The 24,910-nt window shown below is 48.3% G+C and overlaps 1 protein-coding gene and 1 long non-coding RNA gene across 2 annotated transcripts; one reads left to right on the top strand and one right to left on the bottom strand.

Moving 5' to 3' along the window:
- Window positions 1–97: 97 nt before the first annotated feature.
- HPD (4-hydroxyphenylpyruvate dioxygenase) lies at window positions 98–9,868 on the bottom strand. Its single transcript, XM_025473827.3, has 14 exons — window positions 9,762–9,868; window positions 9,620–9,646; window positions 8,775–8,837; window positions 8,339–8,443; window positions 7,714–7,756; window positions 7,442–7,524; window positions 6,403–6,492; window positions 4,932–5,035; window positions 4,202–4,279; window positions 3,509–3,671; window positions 3,304–3,375; window positions 1,744–1,866; window positions 506–622; window positions 98–412 (listed from the first exon to the last, which is right to left on the bottom strand). The coding sequence occupies exons 1-14, from the start codon at window positions 9,762–9,764 to the stop codon at window positions 302–304; spliced, it is 1,182 nt and encodes a 393-aa protein (XP_025329612.3). The 5' UTR covers window positions 9,765–9,868; the 3' UTR covers window positions 98–301.
- LOC112676503 (uncharacterized) lies at window positions 247–17,504 on the top strand. The gene is made up of 4 exons (XR_003146562.3): window positions 247–384; window positions 3,535–3,667; window positions 6,455–6,519; window positions 17,066–17,504. It is a non-coding gene; the product is annotated as an uncharacterized LOC112676503 (long non-coding RNA).
- Window positions 17,505–24,910: the final 7,406 nt, after the last annotated feature.

Here is a 24,910-nt window from a genome sequence, read left to right as displayed (position 1 = left end):
CCGGTAGGGCTGAGACCAGAACTCGGAGGCGTGCGGCAGCGTTACGGCCCGGAGCTCCCCCTGCAGGCCAAAGGGCGGCACAAACACCACGTCCCCGCACGGGACCGGTCGGCTTTATTCGGGAGGGCGGGCGCAGGGAGCGGCCCAGCCGATGGGGGCGTGGTCCGCGGTGGGTAGGCGGGGCCTAAAGAGCGGCCAGTGAGGAGGCCTGCGCGTGGGCGTGCTCCAGGCTTGGGGGCGTGGCCCGCCGTACGCCGGCGGGTGGGCGGGGCCTCGGTGTCTCCGCAGGGCCCGCAGGGCCTTACATGCCCGGCATCATCCCGTTGGTCTCCAAGTCGGTGAGGTTGCCCCGCAGGTCCTGCTCCTCCTCGAAAGCCTTGAACAGTGAGTTGAAGTTGCCGGCTCCAAAACCCTGGAGGGGGAGAGAGACGAAAGTGAGCGGCCGGCCCAGAGAGCCAGCCAGGCTACCTGCCTGCCCTCGGGGCTGGTTGGGAATTGCTGGTACCTGGTGATTGTGGCGCTGAATGACTTCCAAGAAGAGCGTGGGCCGATCCTGCATGGGCTTGGTGAAGATCTGCAGGAGGTAGCCTTTCTCGTCGTAGTCTACCAGGATTTTCAGCTCCTAGGTAGGATACAGGAGGCTGGGTTAGGGGGCAGCTGGCCCACACTCTACTCTGACACCGTGGAGTCTTTAGAAAGTCCATAAGAGCTCCTGCACCTGAAAGCCAAGAAAAGACCCCATTCTCCCGCAGTTCCAGACACCTCCAAGTAGATCCTTAAAGTTCCCATTACCGGGATCCCTGGGTGGCGCAGCGGTTTGGCGCCTGCCTTTGGCCCAGGGCGCGATCCTGGAGACCCGGGATCGAATCCCACATCGGGCTCCCGGTGCATGGAGCCTGCTTCTCCCTCGGCCTGTGTCTCTGCCTCTCTCTCTCTCTCTGTGACTATCATAAATAAATAAAAATTGAAAAAAAAATTAAAAAAAAATAAAGTTCCCATTACCACCTTCCCGCCACAGTCCGCGGCGTGTAAGCCACCATCAAGGTTGTCCTGGATCACCCCAGTAGTCTCTACACAGGTCCCCCTGCTTCCGGCTTGCCTCCTTACAATCCACCCTCCCCACAAACACCCCAAGGGATCTTTTACAAATCAGATCGTATCATTCCTATTTAAAATCCTCCGGTGGAAATCAGGGGCTGCCCTAAAATTGATTCTGATGGTAGCTGCACAACATAAGTGAATAGCTAAAAACCATTGAACTGTGCACTTTATTTTTTAAAGATTTTTTATTTATTTTTTATTTTTTTTATTATTTATTTTTATTTATTTTATTTATTTTTTATTTATTTTTTATTTATTTGAGAGAGAAGGAGCAGGGGGAGGGACAGAGGGTGAGGGAGAAGCAGACCTCCTGATGTGGGGCTCTGTCCCTGGACTCGAGGATCATGACCTGAGCTAAAGGCAGATGCTCAAGTGACTGAGCCACCCAGGCGCCCGGAAGTGAGCATTTTAAAAGTGCCTTTTGTATCAATAAAGCTGTTAAAAACAACAGGGCAGCCCTGGTGGTGCAGCGGTTTAGCGCCGCCTGCAGCCCAGGGCATGATCCTGGAGACCCTGGATCAAGTCCCACGTCAGGCTCTCTGTATGGTGCCTGCTTCTCCCTCTGCCTCTCTCTCTGTCTCTATGAATAAATAAATAAAATCTTAAAAAAAAAAAAAAAAACCACTCCTGCACTAGCCTCACCTCCAGGACATCAATGCTCTCCTTCACTTGAATCTTGGCCGACTTGAGCTTCTCCCGAAGTTGTTTGTAGTATGTTGATGGAACAGCCAAGAACTCCATGCCTCTGTCTCTCAAGTGGCGAATCTGTCTCAGGGAAGGGTCAAGGTCAGTCTCCTGGCTCCCTGCTCCGCACCCCTAGCCAGGAGGAGGTGGAGTCCCTATCCTAGTTCTCCCTGCCTGCCAGGATGCATCCCCCCAGAACTCATGCCCTTCCACGCCTGGGGCCTGTAGGCTTGGTTGATAGAACAGCAATCACTAACATTTATGGAATTCTCATTATGTGTCTGTCTTAAGTACTTCCCATGTTTTGCCTCATTATGTCTGTGCAGTAATTTCTTGAGATATCTGGACAATTACTATCCCCATTTCATAGCTAGGGAAACCAAGGCATCAAGAGATTAAATATCTATTCTCAACATAGTCGCGGAGTGATTTTATTTAAAAAGACAAGTCAAATCATGTCACTCCCTTGCTCACCCCATGGTGGTGTCTTGTCTCAGAGTCAGATTGAAAGCCCTCACCATCTGCCTTCACTCCCACCTCCCGACCTCATCTCCTACTCTCTCCCTCACTCATTCTGTTCCAGCACAGCACTGATCTCCTTGCTGTGCCTTCAACTCTCCCCTGCCTGCCTGCCTGTCACTTCTGCTTGGAGCACTTTTCCTACGTGTCCACATGCTTCCCTCCTTCCAGCTCTGCCTTCTCAGATGCCTCCTTCTCCATGTGGCCCTTCACGACGGTCCTATGGCCCTATTTAAATGTGCAATGTCTTTACCCTCCCTCTCTCATCGCCCTGCTTGGTGCTCCTCCAGAGCACTCACACAACCTAACACTTGTATTTTACTTGTTTTGTTTCCTGTATCCATTAGAGCAGAGACTCTTGTCTTGTTGGCTGATGTATCCCAAGTACCTAAAAGGGTGCTTGGCACATAGTAGGTGCCCACTACACATCCAGTGAGTGGGTGAATGAATGAGTGAAATTGCCAAGGTCGTCCAGTGATTTCTTGGTTAGGCCAGGACGGAGTGGGACAGTCCAGGCTCTTGTCCACTCTGATATCCTGTCACCTCAGGAATAGCCAAGACCCAGATTCTCCAAGGGCTAGTTCCACAGACTCAGCACATTTAACTTGGCTCAAAGGACCTAATCAATCTCCTAGCCTAATATCCTCATTTTCAAGGTGAGGCAACTAAAGCCCAGAGAGGGTGTTGAATCCTCCATGGACACACAGCAAATCACTTGCAGAACTAGGACTAGAATCCAGGCTTCCTCTTACTCTGGCACCTGCTACTTTTAAAGCTAGCAGTGATCTGCAGAGAAACACAACTCTCTGGGGTGGGACTGTGCCTGCACCAGAGTGTCAGGAACCAGTGAGAGATCCTGGTCAGCCACCTGAGCTGGTGGGGGACTCCTAGGATTGCTACTACCTCCCTGCCTGCCTCCTGCCCCACTCTCCTCCATTTTGCAGATTGGTTCTGGAGCTGAGTTGAAAGGGAAATTAGGGCCAAGAAAGGGCTTCTAACCGCTGTGATGATGTCTTGGGTCTTGAGAGCAATGTGCTGGACCCCAGCACCCCCATTATAGTCCACATATTCCTGTGGGAGGGAAACAAGGAAAACATTGTCATTAGCTCCTGTTACCCACATTCTGCTCCCCAAAGAGTCTTCAAAGCTCATCCCTACTTTCTTCTTCCCCAGCCAAACAGCCATGGTCCAGGTAAGACCTCACCTGGATCTGGGATTTCTTTTTGCCAGGTGCTGGCTCATTAATGGGCATCTTGATGGACTCCTCATAATTGGCCACCACGATGGAGCGCAGAGAGCTGTATTCTGTGTGCACCTGTGTGTCATCTACAGACCAGAAACGGTGGAACTGCAGATTCTTCAGGTACCTGTGGGATGGCCGTAAGGACACATTGGCTCTGAGTGCCAGGCAGGGACTGGCTCCTTGTCCCTACTTCCACCTTCCAGAATTTGTCCCCTGACTAGTCTCCAGAAAGGAACCCACCACCATCCACATCACACACACTGTAGACTTGTATCTTTATTATCACAATTTTCCTTCAGGTGGAAGGGAAGTGTCTTCTAACAAGACCTTTGTGGTATGGCAATGGTCCAACAGATAGAAGTGCTTTGAGAAGGGCACGTGCTTCTCATTTGCACAAGGGTGCTATCTGGGGTAGTGACAGGCTTCCTCCAGGTCTCCCTGGACTGTAACACCCTCTGTGCCAAGCTTCCCCAAGGGTCCTCAGAGGATCACCTTGAGCCTGAAAGCCTCTGGTCTCCAGGAAACAGATGACTCAAGTGACATCAGGGTAAGCTGCTGAGGGCTTGTGCTCCATTTCCCACTCTGGTGTCTAGAGACAAGAACTGGGGAGTGGGCCTGTCTCCTTTGCAGCAAGGGGTTGGGCCAGGGACTCACCACTCTGAGGCGGACACCATCTCCTGATCAGGCTGGTTTCCCACGATGTGGTCAATAATCTCAAGACTGCAGCTGGGCCTAGCGGTAGGGTGGGAAGCTGTTAGGAGATGAGGACAGGCTACGTCCTAAATCTCCACCTCCCCGCAGTGACAGCTCACTGTGACATGGCACACACTAGACGGACCTCATTGCTGTCAACTTGTATGCTATTACTAGCCCCATTTTACAGATGGGGAACTGAGGCAGAGAGAAATAAAGTCACTCTGAAGGTTAAATAGCTAGAAAATGACAGAGCTATAGGCCACCTGGGTGGCTCAGTCAGTTAAGCATCTGCCTTTGACTCAGGTCATAGTCCTGGGTCCTGGGATCGAGCCCCACATCACATCATTGGGCTCCCTTCTCAGCAGGTAGTCTACTTCTCCCTCTCCCTCTGTCCCTCCCCCTGCTCAAGTATGCACTGTCTCTCTCAAATAAATAAATAAATAAAATCTTTAAAAAGATGACAGAGCTGGGGTTTGAGCCCAGGTAGTTGGTTCAAGGGCCTTGGTGCTCAGCCTCTGTGCCGCCTCTTCAAGCCACCCTTGGGGATCCTTAGGAGTTCCTCAGAAGGCTCCCAGATTCTCTGCCCCTCAGAGAAGCCCAGTCTGCATGGAGCATCAGGGCATCACTTTCCACTCTGCACTCAGGACTCTCTATCCCCCTTCCTTTCCCCAGCCCGAGGGGCACTCACAGCTTGGAAAGCAGGGGGTCCACGCATGCTGGGGCTTCGAATCCAGGCAAGAACCGGCCAGTATAGTTTATCTTTTCCACCAGGGTGTGTGTAGTGTCCCCGTACTGTGGGTGGAAAACAGCCTGGCTTGGCCCCTGAGCTCTCCTCCCTGCCAAGACTGGGCCACTTTCCTGGTACCCAACACAGTTCCCACCTGGCTCTGACCCTAACTCCCAACTCTCTCTGTGATCTTGGGAAAGTCAATTCCCCTTTCTGAAATGAATTGCAATCTGTCATTTGTTTGGGACTTTATTTGACAGTCGGCCTGCCGCATGGGACCAGAATCTCTGGGAGAGTAGGAACACTGTTTTTGCTCATCATGGTGCCCTCAGCACCTGGGGTAGTGCCTGGCTCATTATGGGTGCTCAATAAAAATGTGTCAACTAAGTGAGAATGATGAGGGCTTTGGATCAAATTATATCAAAAGGTTCTGGGGGACCTGTTTGGCTCCATCTGTGAAGTGTAAGACTTAATCTTGGGGCTGTGAATTCAAGCCCCATGTTGGGTTTAGAGATTACATAAAAATTGTATCTTAAGGGGTGCCTGGGTGGCTCAGTCAGTTAAGCGAGTGGCTCTTGATTTCAGCTCAGGTCATGATCTCAGGGTTGTCAGATCGAGCCCTGTGTTGTACTCTGTGCTCAGCTTAGAGTCTGTTTGAAATTCTCTCTCTGCCAATCCTGTTGTCCCTCTCCCCATACTCTCTCTGTCTCAATGACTAAATAAATACATTAAAAAATTAAATCTTAAAAAAAATTAAATCTATAAAAAAGGTTCTTTCAATCATCTTAATGATCTTTAGGTTGTATTTATCCTGAGGTGGGACCGGTGATCATCTCTGTATGACAAGAGCATAGACTTGGGAATCTTTGCTGGGTGTCTGCAATATACCAAGCACTGTTCTAAATGCTGAATGATCTCATTTGAGCCTTTGGGCCCATCCAATGAACCTGGATCGGTGATGGTTGAAGAAATTGGAGGCACAGAAATGTTAGGTGGCATGTTGCAGATCACACAGGTGGTCCAGCTGCAGTCCTTGCTCATTTAAATGAATCCCAGAGAGGTGGAGTACTTTGCCCAAAGTCACACAGCCAGAGCAGAGTGGAACTTCCCCAGACCCTATTTGCTCCCTCCTTCAAAGCCCCTGTCCTTGGGTTACATCCTTGTGTTATCATTACCATCTTCCCCCTCCCCTCCATTTGCAGGGGAGGAAGGGAAGCACCCAGCAGGAACTGGAAGCTCCCACCAGCCTCTGCACACTGGCCAAGCCTTACAGACAGTCAGACTTGAAGAAGAATGTCTGTGTTGAGGCACCGGGGGGGGGGTGGGGGGGGATGGCATTAGGGAATTGGTGGGGAGAGGGATGGGTGTGGGGCATCCTGGCATCTCGGGGGAGCTAACAGTGGGAGTGGTAGGGGTATCCAAGCAAACTCACCGTCTGCAGCACAGCCAACTTCACCTTCCCAAACTTATCTTCCTCTATCCAGGGCTCCCGCATGATTTTGGCACCCTGTTCCCGGGCTTTCTACAAAGAAGATGGATCTCAGAGGCAGTAAGTGCTGGACCCTCCCAGAGCCCTGGCTGGCTGCTCCATGGTCCTGCCTCTGCTGGATGGCCCCCTACTTTGTCCTGCCACAGGCTCCTCCAGCTTTCCTAGCCCTGGGCAGGAATGACAGCCAGCTTTAGCTGTTGCCCCTGACACCCATGCCTTGTGCCTGTTGGGCAGATAGGGAAACTGAGGCCCAGGCCCAGAGTTGGGGCTATGAGAGACAAACTAGTTGGGGGTGGGGGGGTATCCCACCTCTGCTATCTCACTTTGTGACACTTCCCCACCCCCAGTCCTCATCTTGCCCATCTGTAGACCAGGTGGTTGGATAAGAATAAAAGCTGGCATTGGTTGAGCACCTACTATATGTCAGACCCTCTGCAGGGTGCCTTATATGCCTGGCTCATGCATTTATTTAGTGAAACCTTACTGTATGTCTATGTTTATCACATGTCAGGCAAAGGTGAAGGTATTTACCAAACTCCTTCTTCCTCACAGCAGCATTACAGGAAAGGTACTGTTCTTGTCCCCATTCTGTAAGTGGTGAAGTTAAGTCACTTCCCCAAAGTCTCACAGATAGTAAGTTTCAGACCTGGGCAGTGTGCCTCTGGCTTCTATGCTCTGAACCTCTAAGCTGCCTCTTGAATATAGTGTTTGGTTCAGAGTCGTGCTCATGAAATGGTAATTATGATCTCATTTCCTCTGTGTCAGACTTGGTAAGGTAGGTGCTGTGGTTGTCCCCATTTTACAGATGTGGAAATTGAGGCTGAGTGAGAGGGCAGGCAGCTAGCAAGGGGCAGGGCATCCCTGGAACCTGGGTGTGCATCACACGAGTGTCTGGGCTTGTCACTCCAACACGGCGGGTCCCCCAGCCCTGACCAACAGGGCTTCCTGTGGCGGACAGAGGGCAGCCCGGGTGCACACTCACCTGCACGATGTAGTCACAATCTTCCACCTCAAATGCGATGTCCTTCACTCCATCACCGTGTTTTACCAGGTGGTCGCCCATCTCTGTGGCCGGTAGGGGAGGTCATGGCCCTGGAGTCACAGCCCCCCTCACTTCTACTGTCAGCCTTTGAGCTCCATCTCCTTCTAGGCTGGGGAATCCTCGCTGAACCAGACATACTCCCTTGTCCCTGACCCTACCCACCATACCGAGTCTTCACTCCCTGGTACCCTGAGCCCCTTGGGCCTCCTCACCTTTGTTCCAGGGGTTGAGGGCAGAGGAGAAGACAAACACAATCTAAGATGTAGAGGAGAAAGGAGGTGTAGCTGGTGGTTCAGGTTGGCACATGCAGGTGTACCCCAGCCCCTCCTCCCCACCCACCCATGAAGCACCCCAGTGGGGCATTAGGATCACATCACTCCTCCCAGCCAGGAAGGATTCCTTGACCGTGGGTTCCAGCCCCTTCTCTGCCTCAACATCCCCGCTGAGATGAGCTGTTGCTCAGGCTGCCCATGGGAGAGAGCCCCAGGGTTCCTAGGGATCAGGGCATTTCTCAGACTTTCAGGTCTGATGTCTGAGGCCTCTGTTAACTTCTCCGAAACATCTGTGAGGCCAGTGTTGGGCCAGGCTAAGAAGGAGATAAAACGAAGATCCCTAAGATCTGTTGTACAAAGGTGCAGTGGAAGGGTTGGTGGGGGCTCTCAGCTCATGCTCCCTCAGCCTCACCAGACATCCTGGGAGAAAACCAGGTGGGCCTGGAGAAACAGCCTCCTGTTCCACTTCACTCAAGAGGCATCAGAGCCCTTAGGAGGCTCAGAGATCAGCAGGGGCAGATAAGCTGGCCTCCTGGGTGAGTGGGGTCCTGGGGTGGGGACTCACCTTGCCTTGCTTGATCACGTGGCTGACTACCTCCCGGGAACCCGTCTCCAGGCCCTTGTAGGCTAGTGGTTCAAAGCCCATCTTGTTGCAGTAGAATGATGCAGCCTGAATCACAGAGTTGCAACCGGGTTTCCAAGGAGCCAGCCTGGGCATCCCTCGCCCTCAGCTGAGAGCCTCTGGTCCCCCTCAGCCTGTCTGCCCCATTGCCCCAGGTACAGAGTCCATCCTGGGAGGAAAGGCCGCTCCCTGGCCCATTCTGACGTCAGATTAAGTTTCCTGCTGGGGTCTGAGGGCCTGATTGTGTAATTAGTATCTAAAGACTGTTTTTCCTGGGATGGTCCCAACACTGGCCCTGATCCTCCCCACACAGGGGCCAATCACAGGCCCAGCTGGAGGCCCGCCTTCTCCTACTCTGATACCTGGCCCCGGCTTTTACCTGCTTGGCATTTCCAACCCAGAAGGTCACGGAGTGGAAGTGGAGAAATCGGCCTCTCTCGGGCTGCAAGAAGAGAGAAGGGGAGAGGCTGTCTCTGGATGTGGGCCTAGAAAAGTGTAGATGGAGAGGTGTCCCCTAACAACTTTCTTTGTCCCAGCCTCAATTCCAAAACTGAGAAGCCTGCAGCCTTGTCAAGCCTCAAAAGATGTTTCTCATGTAGAAACCAAGCCCCTGGGTGTTTGGGATTGGAAAGCCTCCTTAGGAGGCATGCCCAGATTTCACGGAGGGGAACTGCTATATGGTACAGCAACACGGATTTAAGTTAGACCTTAGAAAGATCTTCCAGGGGCACCTGGCAGGCTCAGTTAGTAGAGCATGTGACTCTTGATCTTGGGGTCATGAGCTTGAGCCCCACATTGTGAGTAGAGGTTACACATTTAAAAAAATCTAGTGGGACGCCTGGGTGGCTCAGCGGTTGAGCATCTGCCTTTGGCTCAGGGTGTGATCCTGGGTCTAGAGATCGAGTCCCACATCAGGCTCCCTGCAAGGAGCCTGCTTCTCTCCCTCTGCCTATGTCTCTGCCTCTCTCTCTGTGTCTCTCATTAATAAATAAATAAATAAATTTTAAAAATCTAGAAAGAACTTGTAAACAGGATTAAGAGATTGGCAGGAATTTAAGAAGAGGTAACGTTTTTCTTAGGAGAACTGGGTTGACTCCAGCTCAATCTCAGGGGAACGAGGGGGTGAGCACAGATGAACCTGAGTGTGACTCTTGGATATCACATACCTACTGAAATTCCTTTTCTACTCTTTGCCCTGACCCCACATTTCCCCCTCCTGCTTACCTTCTTTCCTTTGTCGCTGTAAGTCGTCTAAGGAGAAAGAAAAGGACAGTAAGACTTGGAAGCTCAGACACAAGGCACTTCTGGAAGTTTCACTTCAGATCATCACTGGGGGAGGCTTCCATGGCCCCAAGCAAGCACTTACCATGATTAATCTTGGTCAGACGTCCTCCTCTAAGACTGGAACAAGAGGCCAGTGGAGTGCTGGACAGAAGTATTTAACACAGAGCAGATCCCGCCCCTGGCCTCCTGGCCTTCCTAGGGGTGGGCGGGAGCTGATCCAACCATGAAAGCTCCTAGGCTTGGGAGCCTCTGATCCAGCTGCCATCTCAGTGGACAAGGTGATGTTGTCAGGCCCAGAGCAGGGGAGGGACTCTCCCAGGCCCGCTAGCCAGTGAGGTAGAGCCAAGGCAAAGAGCCAAGGGCACACTCCAGGACCCCAAGTTGGGACTGTGATCTCTGCTCTCCAGAATCCAAAGCTCAGAAATCAAGGCCACACAGAGTGCAGTAGTGGCTGTAGAATTGTTGTTTAGGGAGAATTTGAGAGGGAATTAGGGACTGGTCTTGAAGCCCTGTTTGAATAGTGAGTATGTGGTTTATAATTAGTTAAAAGGGTCCTACTCCATAGTGGTTAGAGGTATGGGTTGGGGGTTTGAATCCTGGGCCTGCCATATACTATGTGACTGGGGAAAGTCACGGAACCCCCCTGAGCCTCAGTTTCCCCTTGTGTAAAATGGAAGCAATAATAGTATGGTTGAGATTAAGTGAGATAAAACATAAGTCTTTGGAATAGAGACTGGCACATAGGAAGATCTCTGCTAATGTTGGTTATGATTACTTATGTTTCTTTAGGGCTTTGGGCAGCTGATAGAGAATAGGGGACCTTGGTGTTGTCAGACTGAGTAATGGGAAAAAGGTTATGGCCCTGCCCTCTGCGCCAGGTTCTCAGTATCTGCAGAGTGGTAGAAGGTAGAGCAGAAGGCTCCAAGAGGAACGCCAGGGCTCTCCCAGAAACCCCACACCCGAGTCCTCAGGTTTCACATTCCTAAATGATGGAATAGTGGGGTGCCTGGGTGGCTCAGTCAGTTAAGTGTCTGCCTTTGGCTCAGGTCATGATCCCAGAGTCCTGGAATGGAGTCCTGTGTCAGCTCCCTGCTCAAGGAGGAGTCTGCTTCTTCCTCTCTACCCCTCCCCCTGCCGGTGCGCTCTCTCTCTCACACTCTCTTTCAAATAAATAAATAAAATCTTATAAAAAGAAAGATGGAATGGTGACTGGTGGCCAGCCATGGCATTCGCCTGAGGGTTCCAGGACAGCCCCCTGCCTCTTGCTCCACCCCAAGTCCCCAGAAACTCTGTTGCTGACCCATCCTGCCCTCTTTCCAGGGAACTGACTTTTTGACTATCGTCATTGCCTGGAAACTTTTTTCAGCCTCTGATGCTTACAGTCTTGACCCACGACTGTGTTATGACCTCTACCCTCTTGCATCAGTTGGGCTCCCAAAATGTCCTGCACTGGTCTTTTTTTTTTTAATATGGAAAAACAGATCAGCGTGTCTAGGAGTGACTTCAAGGATCATTTGGTCCAACATTCCCACATTTCATTTTTTTTTTATTTTTTTATTTTTTTTTTATGATAGTCACAGAGAGAGAGAGAGAGAGAGAGAGGCAGAGACACAGGCAGAGGGAGAAGCAGGCTCCATGCACCGGGAGCCCGACGTGGGATTCGATCCCGGGTCTCCAGGATCGCGCCCTGGGCCAAAGGCAGGCGCTAAACCGCTGCGCCACCCAGGGATCCCCCATTCCCACATTTCAGATGAGAAAAAGTAACAAAGAGCAAGAAAGTGCCTGAGGCCACTCTCTTCTTCCCTTCTGTCTTTCCTCTCCTGCCTTTCCCTCCCTGCCAGGGAGCAGAGAGGGACTTGTGCCAGGGAGGAGGCTCCTGCTTCCCACCTCCCACAGCAAACCCTGCCAGGCCTCCTGAGCTGCTCTCAAGTTGCCGTCTTCCCCAGGGAGCCCTGTCAGCAGTCCCAGCCACAGGTCTGAGGTTCAGCTAAGCCCTGCCGTGCAACCCTGGAGGATGGGCTCAGGACAGTTAGAGAACTTTCCCAGGCCATGTAGTTAGCAAGAGGCGTAGTAGAGCTGGGATGTGAACCAGGTTATTCTGACTCCACAACCCACGCTTCTAATTGCCACACTGCCTTCCATGCACGTAGATGTTCGTGTTCCCACCGGACGGATGGGGAGACTATGCCCAGGGAAGGGAATGTATATGTGTCTGCAAGGTTGCAGAGCTGATAAAAATAGAGACCCAGACTCTGGCCTATTTGCTTTTGAAGTTGGATCTCCACCAGTCCAGACAACTTCTCCCAGCTTCTTTCTTCTGTTTTCTGGGCAAGTCTGGAAGCTGGCAAGGTGTCCCCCTCCTTATTCTGCCTCTCCTGGGGGTGCCTTGCCAACCTGCCCTCAATGTCCACCTCAGCCCCCGGTGTCAAGGTTTCCAATTGAGAAAACCAGTGTGAAGGTAGCCCAGAGTGGAGCTCGCAGGCCAGAAGCTTCCACCAGCGGAGAAGGGCTCTGTGCAGCCTACTCAGCCTCCCAGGTGAGAAGGAACATGCCGTCCCCTTGTTCCCAGGGGCCAACTTGAACCTCCCTCCTGGAGCCTGGCCTGGATGGTGTCCTAGGCACATAGTCAATGTTTACCAAATCCAGGGAGCAGGTTATCAGCAGCCTCAGAGTGCTGAAGGTGAGTGTCTGGCTCAGCTGGCCAGGCTGGTGGCTTTGTCCTGCCCTCTGGACTTTGCTTCCAGAAACACTGAGGATCTCAGGCACACTCTGGATACACTCCTAGGTGATTCTTATGACAGCAGGCAGAAACCAGGGAGGGAGAACCTGCAGGGCCCCATCTCTGGGGGCCCCCATGTTCCCTCCTAGATTCTCCTTAGGCTGGGCCTGGTAGGATGACAGGTCAGTAGCAGCTGGGTATGGCTGTCTCTGCTCCTTGTTCCTCAGTTACCACCTTCTGTCCAGCCTGAGCAGGGAGCTGGGTTCTAGAGACCTTGCTTCTGGAGCCCTCCCTTCAGATGCACCCCTTGGACTCATCCTCCACTGTGCCCCGGCATGCAGAAAAGAATGAATGCTGCGGGCTGGAGGCTGCTGGTCACAGAAAGGCCTATTTGCAAGGTTGAGCCTTGGTTGGCACTGAGCAACTTGGATTTCAGGAAGGTTCCCAGCATCCCCAGAAATGACAAGAGTGTTTCCTTGTGTGTAAACTATTCCTATTCCTACAAGCCATGTGCTTTATGTTGAACATGTGCCTTCTTTCTGGGAGTCTGGGATCTGGGCATGTGCTGTGCAAGAGTCTTTGTGACCAGCCCCCAGTAAAAACCCTGGTGTCTGAGGCTCAGGCAAGTTTCCTTTGTAGACAATATTCTACACACACCCTTGCTGGAGGAAATTAGTGTATCCTATGTGATCCCACCCAGAGAAGACCCTTGGCGTCATGTAGCTGGTCTCTTCTGAACTTCAACCATGTGCCTTTTCCCTGGGCTAATTTTGCTCTGTGTCCTTTAGCTGTAACACATCTTAGGCATGGCATGAGCATGATCATACGCTAGGTCCTGTGAGTCTTCCTAGCACATTAACAAACATGGGAGTGGGCTTAGGAACCCCTAACACTGTGATGGCAGCAACAGGATTTGCTCAATGGATCCTGACTCACTGACATCCTTTCAAAGAGATGAATATGAGATTCCTAGCTGTGTAAGCACTGGCTAGCTTCTTTCCTTGGGACCATGACAAAGGTGGCATTGGCTCTGAGGCCTTCTCCAAAGCCCTTGCTGAGCACTTGGTACCTGTGCAGGGGACATGCGGCAGGGGGGCCTGCATGACATTCTGGAATGGTCAGCCAAGCTTTGGTGCCTGGGTGGCTGTGCAGTTACCCATGGTGCATGGCAGTGGCTTGAGCTGCAGATGAAGATGTTGTAAGAAGTAAAATTACTTCTGGGATTTGACACTCAATAGATGGTACCACATGGAAGTTGAGGAGCTGGATCCCTTTGCCTCTTTTGGCTGCATTGGCAGGGAGAGTGGGGTGCCTGAGTGGCTCAGTCATTTGAGTGTCTGACTCTTGGTTTCAGCTCAGGTCACAATCTTGGGGTCAGGATATTGAGCCCAGCATGGGGTTCTGTGCTCAGTGGGGAATGTGCTTGAGATTCTCTCTTCCCCTCTCTCTGCCCCTCCCCCTGCTCATGTTTTCCTCTCTCTCTCTCTCTCTCTCTCTCATAAATCTTTAAAAAGTATTACATTGGGGGTGGGGGAAATCTCAGTGGGAGTGCTGCTTTTGATTTTTGTTTTATCCTCAAGGCAAGAGGAGAAAGAGCCCAAACATTTCCAATGATGGGCTTTGGTTGGACCCCAAATGTCAAAAGTTTGTATTATTCTTTCCTCCAAATGGGAGTGAAAATGTTAAATCAGTTCTCAGACCTGGAGCAAAGCTTTAGACAAATCAGAGGGAAAAGAGAAGGTGTAGGCGGGGTAGTCCAGCTACTGCTGGCCCCACCCCCACTCCACAGATGCTGAATTTGCTGCTAGGAGTTTAAGTAAATTTGCAATGAAAATAAAGGAGAAGGATTTTTTTTTTAAAGATTTATTTATTTATTTATTTATTTATTCATGACAGAGAGAGAGAGAGAGGCACAGACACAGGCAGAGGGCGAAGCAGGCTCCAGGCAGAAAGCCCGATGTGGGACTCGATCCCGGGTTTCCAGGGTCACACCCCGGGCTGAAGGAGGCGCTAAACCGCTGGGCCGCCAGGGCTGTCCAAGGAGAAGGAATTTTTAAAAAATATTTTTTAATTGAAGTTCGATTTGCCAACATATAGTATAACACCCAGTGCTCATCCTGTCAAGTGCCCTCCTCAGTACCTGTCACCCAGTTACCCCATCCCCCCTGCCTGCCTCCCTTCCACTACCCCTTGTTCATTTCCCAGAGTTAGGAGTCTCTCATGTTTTGTCACCCTTTCTAATTTTTCACACTCATTTTCCCTCCTTTCTCCTATAATCCCGTTCACTATTTCTTATATTCCCCATATGAGTGAGACCATATAATGTTTGTCTTTCTCCGACTGACTTACTTCACTCAGCATAATACCCTCCAGTTCCATTCACGTTGAAGCAAATGGTGGGTATTTGTTGTTTCTAATGGCTGAGGAATATTCCATTGTATACATAAACCACATCTTCTTTATCCATTCATCTTTCGATGGACACCGAGGCTCCTTCCACAGTTTGGCTATTGTGGCCATTGCTGCTATAAACATCGGGGTGCAGGTGTCCTGCCATTTCAATGCATCTGTATCTTTGGGGTAAATCCCCAGTAGTGCAATTGCTGGGTCATAGGGCACATCTATTTTTTTTTAATTCAGCAATTTTTTTTAAAGATTTTTTATTTATTCGTGAGAGACACAGAGAGGCAGGCAGAGGGAGAAGCAGGCTCTATGCAGGGAGCCCGATGTGGGACTCGATCCTGGGTCTCCAGGATCACACCCTGGGCCAAAGGCAGATGCTCAACTGCTGAGCCACCCAGGCATCCTGGGCACATCTATTTTTAATTCTTTGAGGAACCTCCACACAGTTTTGCAGAGTGTCTGCACCAGTTCACATTCCCACCAACAGTGCAAGAGGGTTCCCCTTTCTCCACATCCTCTCCAATATTTGTTGTTTCCTGTCTTGTTAATTTTCCCCATTCTCACTGGTGTGAGGTGGTATCTCATTGTGGTTTTGATTTGTATTTCCCTGATGGCCAGTGATGTGGAGCATTTTCTCATGTGCATGTTGGCCATGTCTATGTCTTCCTCTGTGAGATTTCTGTTCACGTCTTTTGCCCATTTCATGATTGAATTGTTTGTTTCTTTGGTGTTGAGTTTAAGAAGTTCTTTATAGATCTTGGATACTAGCCCTTTATCTGATAGGTCATTTGCAAATATCTAAGGAGAAGGAATTTTTTTTTTAAGGAGAAGGAATTTTTAAAATACCTTTGTATTTCATAGCTATTATATTTGGATGTATGGTTAAAATTGATGTAAAACGTTATATGCCAATAATTTCATAAGTGCCAGAGGGATTGTCCCAATTAGAGAGTCCCTCTGCCCTCCCCACCACACACACACACAAAAAAAAAAAGAAGGAAAGAAAAAAAAAGTCAATGGGATGTAACTTTCTTGAATTTTGCCATGTGGACAGCTTGGAATTTGAAATCTTTTTTTTTTTAACATTTTATTTATTTATTCATGAGAGACACACAGAGAGAGGCAGAGACATAGGCAGAGAGAGAAGCAGGCTCCCTCTGGGGAGCCTGATATGGGACTCGATCCCAGGACCCTGGGATCACGACCTGAGCTGAAGACAGATGCTTAACCACTGAGCTACCCAAGTGCCCTGGAATTTGAAATCTTTTTTTTTTTTTTTTTCTGAAATCTTTTGAAAAAAAAAAAAAATGAAATCTTTTGAGTGTTGAAAACCAAATAATATTCTGTAACTAATGATTTATTACTATGATTTTTGCCTTTTGGACCTTCTGGGGGGAGAAAAAGGTAACTGAGAAGGGGAGGTAATCTCTAAATGGAGATAAACTTTTGGGGCTTGAAAAAGCAGGTTTTTAAAGTTGCTAATGAGCTCTTGTGAAATTGCCTGACTGTGAGAAGCATATTTTTGAGGGCATCCACTTTGGCTCTAAGACCATTATGACAGAAAGGGTTAGGAAAGCTGTCTCAGGGATCCCTGGGTGGCGCAGCGGTTTGGCGCCTGCCTTTGGCCCAGGGCGCGATCCTGGAGACCCGGGGTCGATTCCCACGTCGGGCTCCCGGTGCATGGAGCCTGCTTCTCTCTGCCTGCTTCTCTCTGCCTGTGTCTCTGCCTCTCTTTCTCTCTCTGTGACTATCATAAATAAATAAAAAAAATTAAAAAAATATATTTTAAAAAAAAGGAAAGCTGTCTCACTTGGCTGCAGCAGAAGAAAAGCCAGTGCCTTTTCCCCCTCAGCTTTTTTTTTTTTATTTATGATAGTCACAGAGAGAGAGAGAGAGAGAGGCAGAGACACAGGCAGAGGGAGAAGCAGGCTCCATGCACTGGGAGCCTGATGTGGGATTCGATCCCGGGTCTCCAGGATCACGCCCTGGGCCAAAGGCAGGCGCCAAACCACTGCGCCACCCAGGGATCCCTCCCCCTCAGCTTTATTGAGGTGTAACTGACAAATAAAAATAGCCTTTAAAAATTGCCTATAAAGTTATACAATGTGATGTTTTGAGATCTATCAACTATCTCACCCTGCTGCAGGGGTTCCTACTGATCATATATAAATGTTTGCCACAATCAAGCTAATCAATGTGTCCATCAGCATCTTACTTAGTTACATTTCTTTTCACCACTGACTTTTGGAATCCTGAATTCACAGACCCGGGTTGCCCAGCTCCTCCTCCAAGCTGACACCTGCTGCTGTTCCAGCCTCATCACAGCCGTGTGGAGCTAAAATCAGGTGAAATCACTGCACTCGGTGAACTGGGCAGATTTGGGACACCCCTCTGTGGAGCATATGCTGTGAAAGCATTACGAATGCTGCTGGACTGTCTGGTTGTTGGCAGATGTCTGTGATGAAAGGTTTGCTTTCTGATGGTACAAGTTAAAACCCAGCTGCTGATTGGCTATTTCTGGTGCAGACTTGCTGCATTCCTAATTGAGACTCCTGCCCAAAACAGGAGGTTGGGCGAGGGCATGTCACAAGGACTGTGACCCTCCCACCCACTCCTGACAGATGGGGGACATCTCAGGGCTGTGGATTGTGTATTTGACTTTTTGTTTAGCTCTAATTTCCATCAATAAACTCATGGCCTGACTCTCCTTTCTGGCTTTCTCCTGCACGCACCTTAGTGGGGCTGTCTGCTAAATGCAGCTGTCCCCCAATAGACATTATCTTTTCTAGGGGACTCATCAGATCCATGCTCAGGGCAAAAGGGGTGGAGAGTCATATAAGTCCATTTTGAACATTTTTGAAAAAAACATTTTTGCCCTATTTCCTGAACCTAATGAGTCTTCCTGGATAAGTTGCATTAAAATGTTGTGGGTTTTTTCCTGTGAAAATGCTTTTGTCTTTCTTGTGTAGAACCCTTCCAGACAAAGGCCTGGGTGAGGATAGGGAGTGACTGAAAAAGAATTAAAGTTTTAATTACTGAATGGAGCATCCTGGATTTTTTAAAGATTTATTTATTTATAAGAAAGAAGAAAGAGGGATCCCTGGGTGGCGCAGCGGTTTGGCGCCTGCCTTTGGCCCAGGGCGTGATCCTGGAGACCCGGGATCGAATCCCGCGTCGGGCTCCCGGTGCATGGAGCCTGCCTCTCCCTCTGCCTGTGTCTCTGCCTCTCTCTCTCTCACTGTGTGCCTATCATAAATAAATAAATAAAATTAAAAAAAAAAGAAAGAAGAAAGAAGAAAGAAAGAAAGAAAGAAAGAAAGAAAGAAAGAAAGAAAGAAAGAAAAAGAAAAGAGCGGGAGGGGCAGAGGCAGAGGGAGAGAGAATCTCAGGCATACTCCACGTCAAGCACAGAGCCCAATGCAGAGTTCGATCCTAGGAGATTGTGACCTGAGCGGAAACCAAGAGTCAGACATTCAACCTTTCACCCAGGTGCCTGATACTGACTTTTTTTTAAAACAACAGCGAAAAACAAAACCTCAGTACTGGGAGGCTCAGAGGAGGAGAGGAGAGAGCATTACTGATCTCGTTTTTTTCAGAACTGTTCTGGAAGCTTTCCTTTCTTTCTGAAGGAAAGCTCCCCTTGCTCTCTTCCCAAGCAGCCTCTAGGTTTGAATTTGGATTCTAAGTCCAAGACCACCCTAACAGCAGGGTGAGACCAGGTATTGCACTTCCCACAAACATGTCCAGATGTCCACACAGTTCACCGACATGCAGAAGCAGTTTGGAACTGATGGCCTCAAGTAGTCCTTCTTAAGCCAAGAACTCAAGGGAATTATTTGGACCACAGTGAGAACCCCAGGATGGGAGGTCCTGTCTAGGGGCCCTGATATCTCAACTTTAACATAAGTACATGCCCTACTAGGGGCAGAGGACAGGTGCTAACACTGTAAACTCTGTGTTTCCAGGGGAACCACATGTGGCCTCTGGGAATGTACTCCTTGTGTGAGTCCCCTGAATATCATGACATTCATTGCTTGTGCCCTATAAGGTGTTCAGATCAGCTTCAACTTACTGGCCACAGTTACGTTGGGCTGAATTGTTGATGCCTCTGCTCAGTAAAGAAAGGCTCATACAGAAATGTAAAGAGGAAGCCATTTCCCTTTCTAAGATAAATATTTTTTTAATGATTTTATTTATTTATTTATTTATTTGAAATAGCACAAGCAGGGGGAGCGGCAGGGAGAGCAGCAGAGGGAGAGGGAGAAACAGGCTCACCCCTGAGCAGGGAGCCTGATGTGGGGCTCGATTCCAGGACCCTGAGATCATGACCTGAGCTGAAGGCAGACACCCAACAGAGTGAGCCATGCAGGTGCCCCTGAGATAAATCTTTATGATCCATGGGTTTCATTTTACATGGCCAAGTCCTAGATCTCTGTAGGACACAAGTGAACTCAGTGCTGCATGCTGGTCTTACCCTGCTACGTGGGGTCCTACTGATCATATTTTGCTTTAAAGATGCTTTGGGGGGCACCTAGATGGCTCAGTCAGTTAAGCATCTGCCTTCGGTTCAGGTCATGATCTCAGGATCCTGGGATTGAGCCTTGTGGCAGGGTCCTGCTCAGTGGGAAGCTTCCTTCTCCCTTTCCCTCTGCTGCTCCTCCTGCTTAAACTCCCACTCTCTGTCAAATAAATAAATATAATCTTTAAAAAAATTTAAAAATATAAAATGGGGATGCATAGGAGGATCAGTGGTTGAGCATCTGCCTTCTGTTTGGGTTGTGGTCCTGGAGTCCTGGGATTGAGTTCTGCATCAGGCTCCCCACAGGGAGCCCACTTCTCCCTCTGCCTGTGTCTCTGTCTCCTAGGAATAAATAAATAAAATATTTTTAAAAATATATAAAATGAATAAATAGATCTTTTAAAAAAAAGAATTATTCTTTTATTGTGGTATACCACATAACATAATATTTACCATTACTGACTTTCAGTACATGCACAGTATTGCTCAAACTGTATCTTCTCCCAGAGCATTCCCAATTCTCCCCCCCACCAAAAAAAAATCCCACAACCTTTACCTGTCACTCCTCTGTTCTGTCTTCCTCCTAGCCCTGGCAACCACTAATCTGCTTCCTGACTCTGTAGATTTGCCTGTTCTGGACATTTCATGGAAATGGAGTCATGCAACATGTAGCTGTGTGCCTGACTTCTTTCATTTAGCATGATGTTTTCAAGGTTCATCCATGTTGTAGAATGTGTCATTCCTTTTCATGGCTCAATATTGCATCATACACATATAATTTATCTGTTACTATCAGTTGATGGGTTGTTTTCCACTTATTGGCTACTATGAATAATAATGCTGCTGTGGATGTATGCATATAAGTCTTTGTGTGGGCGTATATTCTCACTTCTCTTGGGTAGACACCTAGGAGTGGAATTGCTGGGTCATATGGTCACTCTCTTTAACATTTAGAAACCTCGCCAAACTGTTTCCCACAGTGGCTGTGCCATTTACATTCCCACCAAAAAGCAGGAGAGTTCTAGTTTTTCCCTCATCTTTACTAAGAGCTGTTGGCTCTCATTTTTGTTGTTGTTGTTTGTTTTTTTTAAAGCTTTTATTTATTTATTCATGATAGACACAGAGAGAGAGGCAGAGACATAGGCAGGAGGAGAAGCAAGCTCCTTCCTGGGAGCCTGATGTGGGACTCAATCCCAGGACCCCGGGATCAGGACCTAAGCCAAAGGCAGATGCTCAACCACTGAGCCACCCAGGCATCCCTCATCATCCTCATATTACAGATGGGAAAATAGGGGCTCAGAGAGGTGTCCAAGGATACACAGCTAAAAAGTGACAGAACTGAGAATTGAATCCAGGCCTGATTCTCTCCAAAGTCTATATGCTAGCTAATTCCAGCCATGTTGTCATTGCTCAGATATTTTGGGAAATGCTGTAGGAATGACCTCAGAGCCCACCAGCCTCCTGCTTTAACTCTTTAAGGCCCTGGAGAAATTCCTCTTCATTTGGCCTGTGGCTAAGTGGGAAGGTCAGACTTGGCAGGGGCCAGCATGGGCCAAGGAAGGAAGTAGGAGCCCTGCAGGCTGGCACAGGGGCTCTGTGGACAGGCTAGAGAGGAGGAAAAGCCTTTGTGCAGGCGGAGGTGGGTGCTCCATCACCGACTAGCTGAGAATCTTGGGTAAGTCCCTTCTCCTGAGCCCCAGTTTCTGTGGGGCACCCCATTTGGGTGGGTGCCAGCAGCATAGGCTGTGAAAGAACTGGCCCAAGGCAGAACAAAGGAGATAGAAGTTTACTGAATACACTGCAAGGGAACAGTGGGCAGGACAGTAGAGGAGAGACGTTCTACCATGAGTAGTGGTAAGGGGCTACAGTTCTAGGGTGGGGTGAGGACATATGGGAATACATAGGCTTGTCCCTTTTTTGGTAACTGTGCCTGGTTGTGAGTAGGCTGGTGGTTATTAAGTCCTATGGCTGGGGCACCTGGGTGGCTCAGTGGTTGAGCACCTGCCTTCGGCTCAGGGCATGATCCCGGGGTCCTGGGATGGAGTCCCACATCAAGTTCCCAGGAAGGAGCCTGCTTCTCCCTCTGCCTATATCTCTGCCTCTCTCTGTGTGTCTCTCATGAATAAATAAATAGAAGCTTTAAGGAAAAAAAAAAAAGTTGACCCAAATCCAGGAATTTAACCAGTCTGAGTATTCATGTCTTCTAGAAGAACCCTATCATATTTTGTGGTAATCTGAAGTATATGCATAACATTCTCTTTTTAGTAAAGCAGAGGATCCTCCTTGACTTGCACTCAGGATATCAAGGGCCATTTGGTTTTGGAGCACCACTTTGTTTTGTTTTGTTTTTGTTTTTGTTTTTGTTTTTAAGGATTTTGTTTATTTATTCATGAGAGACACACACAGAGAGGCAGAGACACAGGCAGAGAGAGAAGCAGGCTCCTCGCAGGGAGCCCAATGTGGGGCTCAAACCTGGACCCCAGGATCATGCCCTGAGCCAAAGGCAGACACTCAAATGCTGAGCCACCCATGTATCCCTGGAGTACCACTTTTTGAATTTGTGGGTGAGTATATGTTGGGCTGGATTAAAGGTGGTCACTGTATGATGCTTGGGTCACACTTCAACCTGCAGTTTTACCTCAACAGAGGCAGCTCCTGAGAGAAATATGGCTATGGGATAAAACCATCAAGAAGCCCTCTTTGTTTGGTGTCTAGCCTTAACAATATTCTAATTATAAAGAATTGCTGACAAGTGGGAGAAAACTTGTCTGGGGGATATGAGCATCCCCAAGTGAGTCCTCTATCTAATGCTAAGGAAAGTGGGGCCATCCATTATCTCTATAAGTCCACAGTTAACCCTATGGAGTGCAGTACGCTCTGGCTTTTTAGGAGTGACTTTGTCATCCCAGCCACACAGAATTGGTCAAGGTGATAGTTGAGTTATACAATTGTTAGGGGAGTCCATCCAGTTTTCCAAATAATCATATGCCCATGGGGTCCTGTTATTATCTCTGCAGAGTAACAAGCACAAAGATTGTCTCTACATGAGCTATTGTGGCAATTTCTCTGAAGTTCCCTTCAAGTTGTCTAACGAGGCAAACAACAAACATTCAAAGACAATCAGAACTAGAATTTGACATTCACAAAGTGGTGTTATTGGAACATAATTTTCTTTAAATTCACCCTTATTTCCAGAGATAGCCAAATCAAGACTAATTGGTTTGGAAAACAAGTCCAGTTTTTAAGATTTTTTAAAAATTCATTTGAGAGAGAGAGAGAAAAAGTGAGCAAGAGTGAGAACATAATTGAGAGCATGAGCAGGAGAGAGGGCCAGAGGGAGAAGGAGACAGGGAGAAGTAGGCTCCCTGCTGAGGAGGGAGCCAGAGATGAGGCTCCATCCCAGGACCCTAGGATCATGACCTGAGTGAAGACACTTCAGTGACTGAGCCTCCCAGGCCCCTCCAGCAAGCAGATTTAAAAATTTATTATTATTATTATTATTATTTTTATTTATGACAGTCACAGAGAGAGAAAGGGAGAGAGGCAGAGACACAGGCAGAGGGAGAGGCAGGCTCCATGCACCGGGAGCCTGACGTGGGATTCGATCCCGGGTCTCCAGGATCGCGCCCTGGGCCAAAGGCAGGCGCCAAACCGCTGCGCCACCCAGGGATCCCCAGCAAGCAGATTTTAAAGGATCTATATGATCAGAGATGCCTGGGTGACTCAGTCCGTTTAGCTCTCAGGGTCATGAGATTGAGCTGCACCTTTGGCTGTACAATTGGACATGGAGCCTGCTTGGGCTTCACTCTCTCCCTCTCTGCTCCTCTACCCTTACCCCTACTCTCTCTCTCAAAAAAATTAAAAAAAAAAAAAGATCTATATCATCAATCGCTATTCTTGCTGAGCTTAGGTAAATGATTAGGCCACATTTGTTAAAACCAGACTTGTTTTCGGGGTGCCTGGGTGGCTCATCAGGCTCTGTGCTCAGTTGAGAGTCAGTTTCTCCCTCTTCTTCTTCCCCTCTGCCTTTCCCCCTGCTTGTGCTCCCTTTCTCTCTTCTCTCAAACAAATACAATTAAAAAAAAAAAAAAAACTGCTTTGCTGGAACTTTTCATAAGGAATGTGTAGATTGCACTGTTTTTTTTATTTTTTTAGATTGAACTTTTATTTTTTTTTAAAGATTTTATTTATTTATTTATTCATGAGAGAGAGAGAGAGAGGCAGAGACACAGGCAGAGGGAGAAGCAGGCTCCATGAAGGGAGCCAGACATGGGACTCCATCCCAGGACCCCAGGATCATACCTTGGGCCGAAGGCAGTGCTAAACCACTGAGCCACCCGGGCTGCTCTAGATCGAACTTTTAATAGCCTCTTGAGGCCAAATACCTGCCATCAGACATGTCTGCAATATCTGTAGATTTGGACAAACTCCTCTAGGTCCCCAAAATGTCCTGAGGTTCCTGCACCTGCCAGGAAGTGATGTTCTTTACTCATCTGGTAAGGCTACTGGGAACTCTATAAACAAGGAATCAGACCAACATTTCCCATAGGTTCCATTGGCTCCATAAAGTCAACCTTAGTTCCTTAGAGCTATCTGATCATATCTGAGTCAATGCCTATCTGTCTCAAATATGACATTCCAGTCAAAGCCTTGGTAATATAATCAATATTTCCAATGGTGTCCTGTTACAAGAACAGATTCTTACTGAATCTGCAAATAATTATAATTGCCATGGAAAAAAGAATACTCACTGAGAGTTTCTGAATTTTAAGGGTTCAGGTAGAGAGAAAAGTGAAATGTTTCAATTTGTTCATGAAGGAGTATTTTATTTTACTATGGATATCTTAAGAGAAAGTTTCCTTAATCTGGAAGAGCAAACATTAGAGAACCAGCAATGTTTCAAACAAGAGTCATAAAAACTATAATCATCTTCTTTAATTCAGTCCTACATTATTCATTTTTGTCCTGTTTGAATGCAGCTTTCCCATTAGTTCTGGAAATTCTATTAGTCAAAAAAAAAAAAAAAAAAAAGTCCTGTTCATGAATTCCTTGAAGACAAAACTCATTTTGCAAAAGCATCAGAACAATAACTATAAATGACCAAAAAACTCAGAAATGGACATGGTTAAAGATCTAATATGAGAGCTCATTATAACATAATGCAAATCCAGTTATTTCTGTGACACCTCGCATTTTATTTTATTTAAGATTTTGTTTATTCATTCATGAGAGACAGAGGCAGAGACACAGGCAGAGGGAGAAGTAGGTTCCATGCAGGAAGCCTGATTTGGGACTCAATCCCTGGTCTCCAGGATCATGCCCTGGGCCAAAGGCAGGCACTAAACCACTGAGCCACCCAGGGATCCCAACACCTCTCATTTTAATGATCAGAATGTCAAGTGATGATCTTATACCAGAACATATTAAAACCTTAGGGGTTTTATGTGATTTTTTAAAAAATATTTTATTTATTTATTTGAAAGAGGATGCATGGGGGAGAGAGACAGCACAAGGAAGGGGAGGAGGAGGGGCAGAAAGAGAAGCAGATTTCCTGAGGAGCAGGGAGGTGGATGCAGGGTTCAATCCCAGT

The sequence above is a fragment of the Canis lupus genome, chromosome 26, assembly GCF_003254725.2.
Source record: "Canis lupus dingo isolate Sandy chromosome 26, ASM325472v2, whole genome shotgun sequence".
NCBI classification, from domain to species: domain Eukaryota; kingdom Metazoa; phylum Chordata; class Mammalia; order Carnivora; family Canidae; genus Canis; species Canis lupus.
This window is presented reverse-complemented; position numbering and strand designations above follow the sequence as displayed.

Excerpts from the sequence above, each read along its gene's own strand:
- HPD (XM_025473827.3), bottom strand. Across the intron at positions 5,036-6,402 it reads AGTTGGCTGTGCTGCAGACG|TACGGGGACACTACACACAC; the intron begins GTGAGTTTGCTT and ends TTCCACCCACAG. Across the intron at positions 623-1,743 it reads AGAGCATTGATGTCCTGGAG|GAGCTGAAAATCCTGGTAGA; the intron begins GTGAGGCTAGTG and ends TATCCTACCTAG.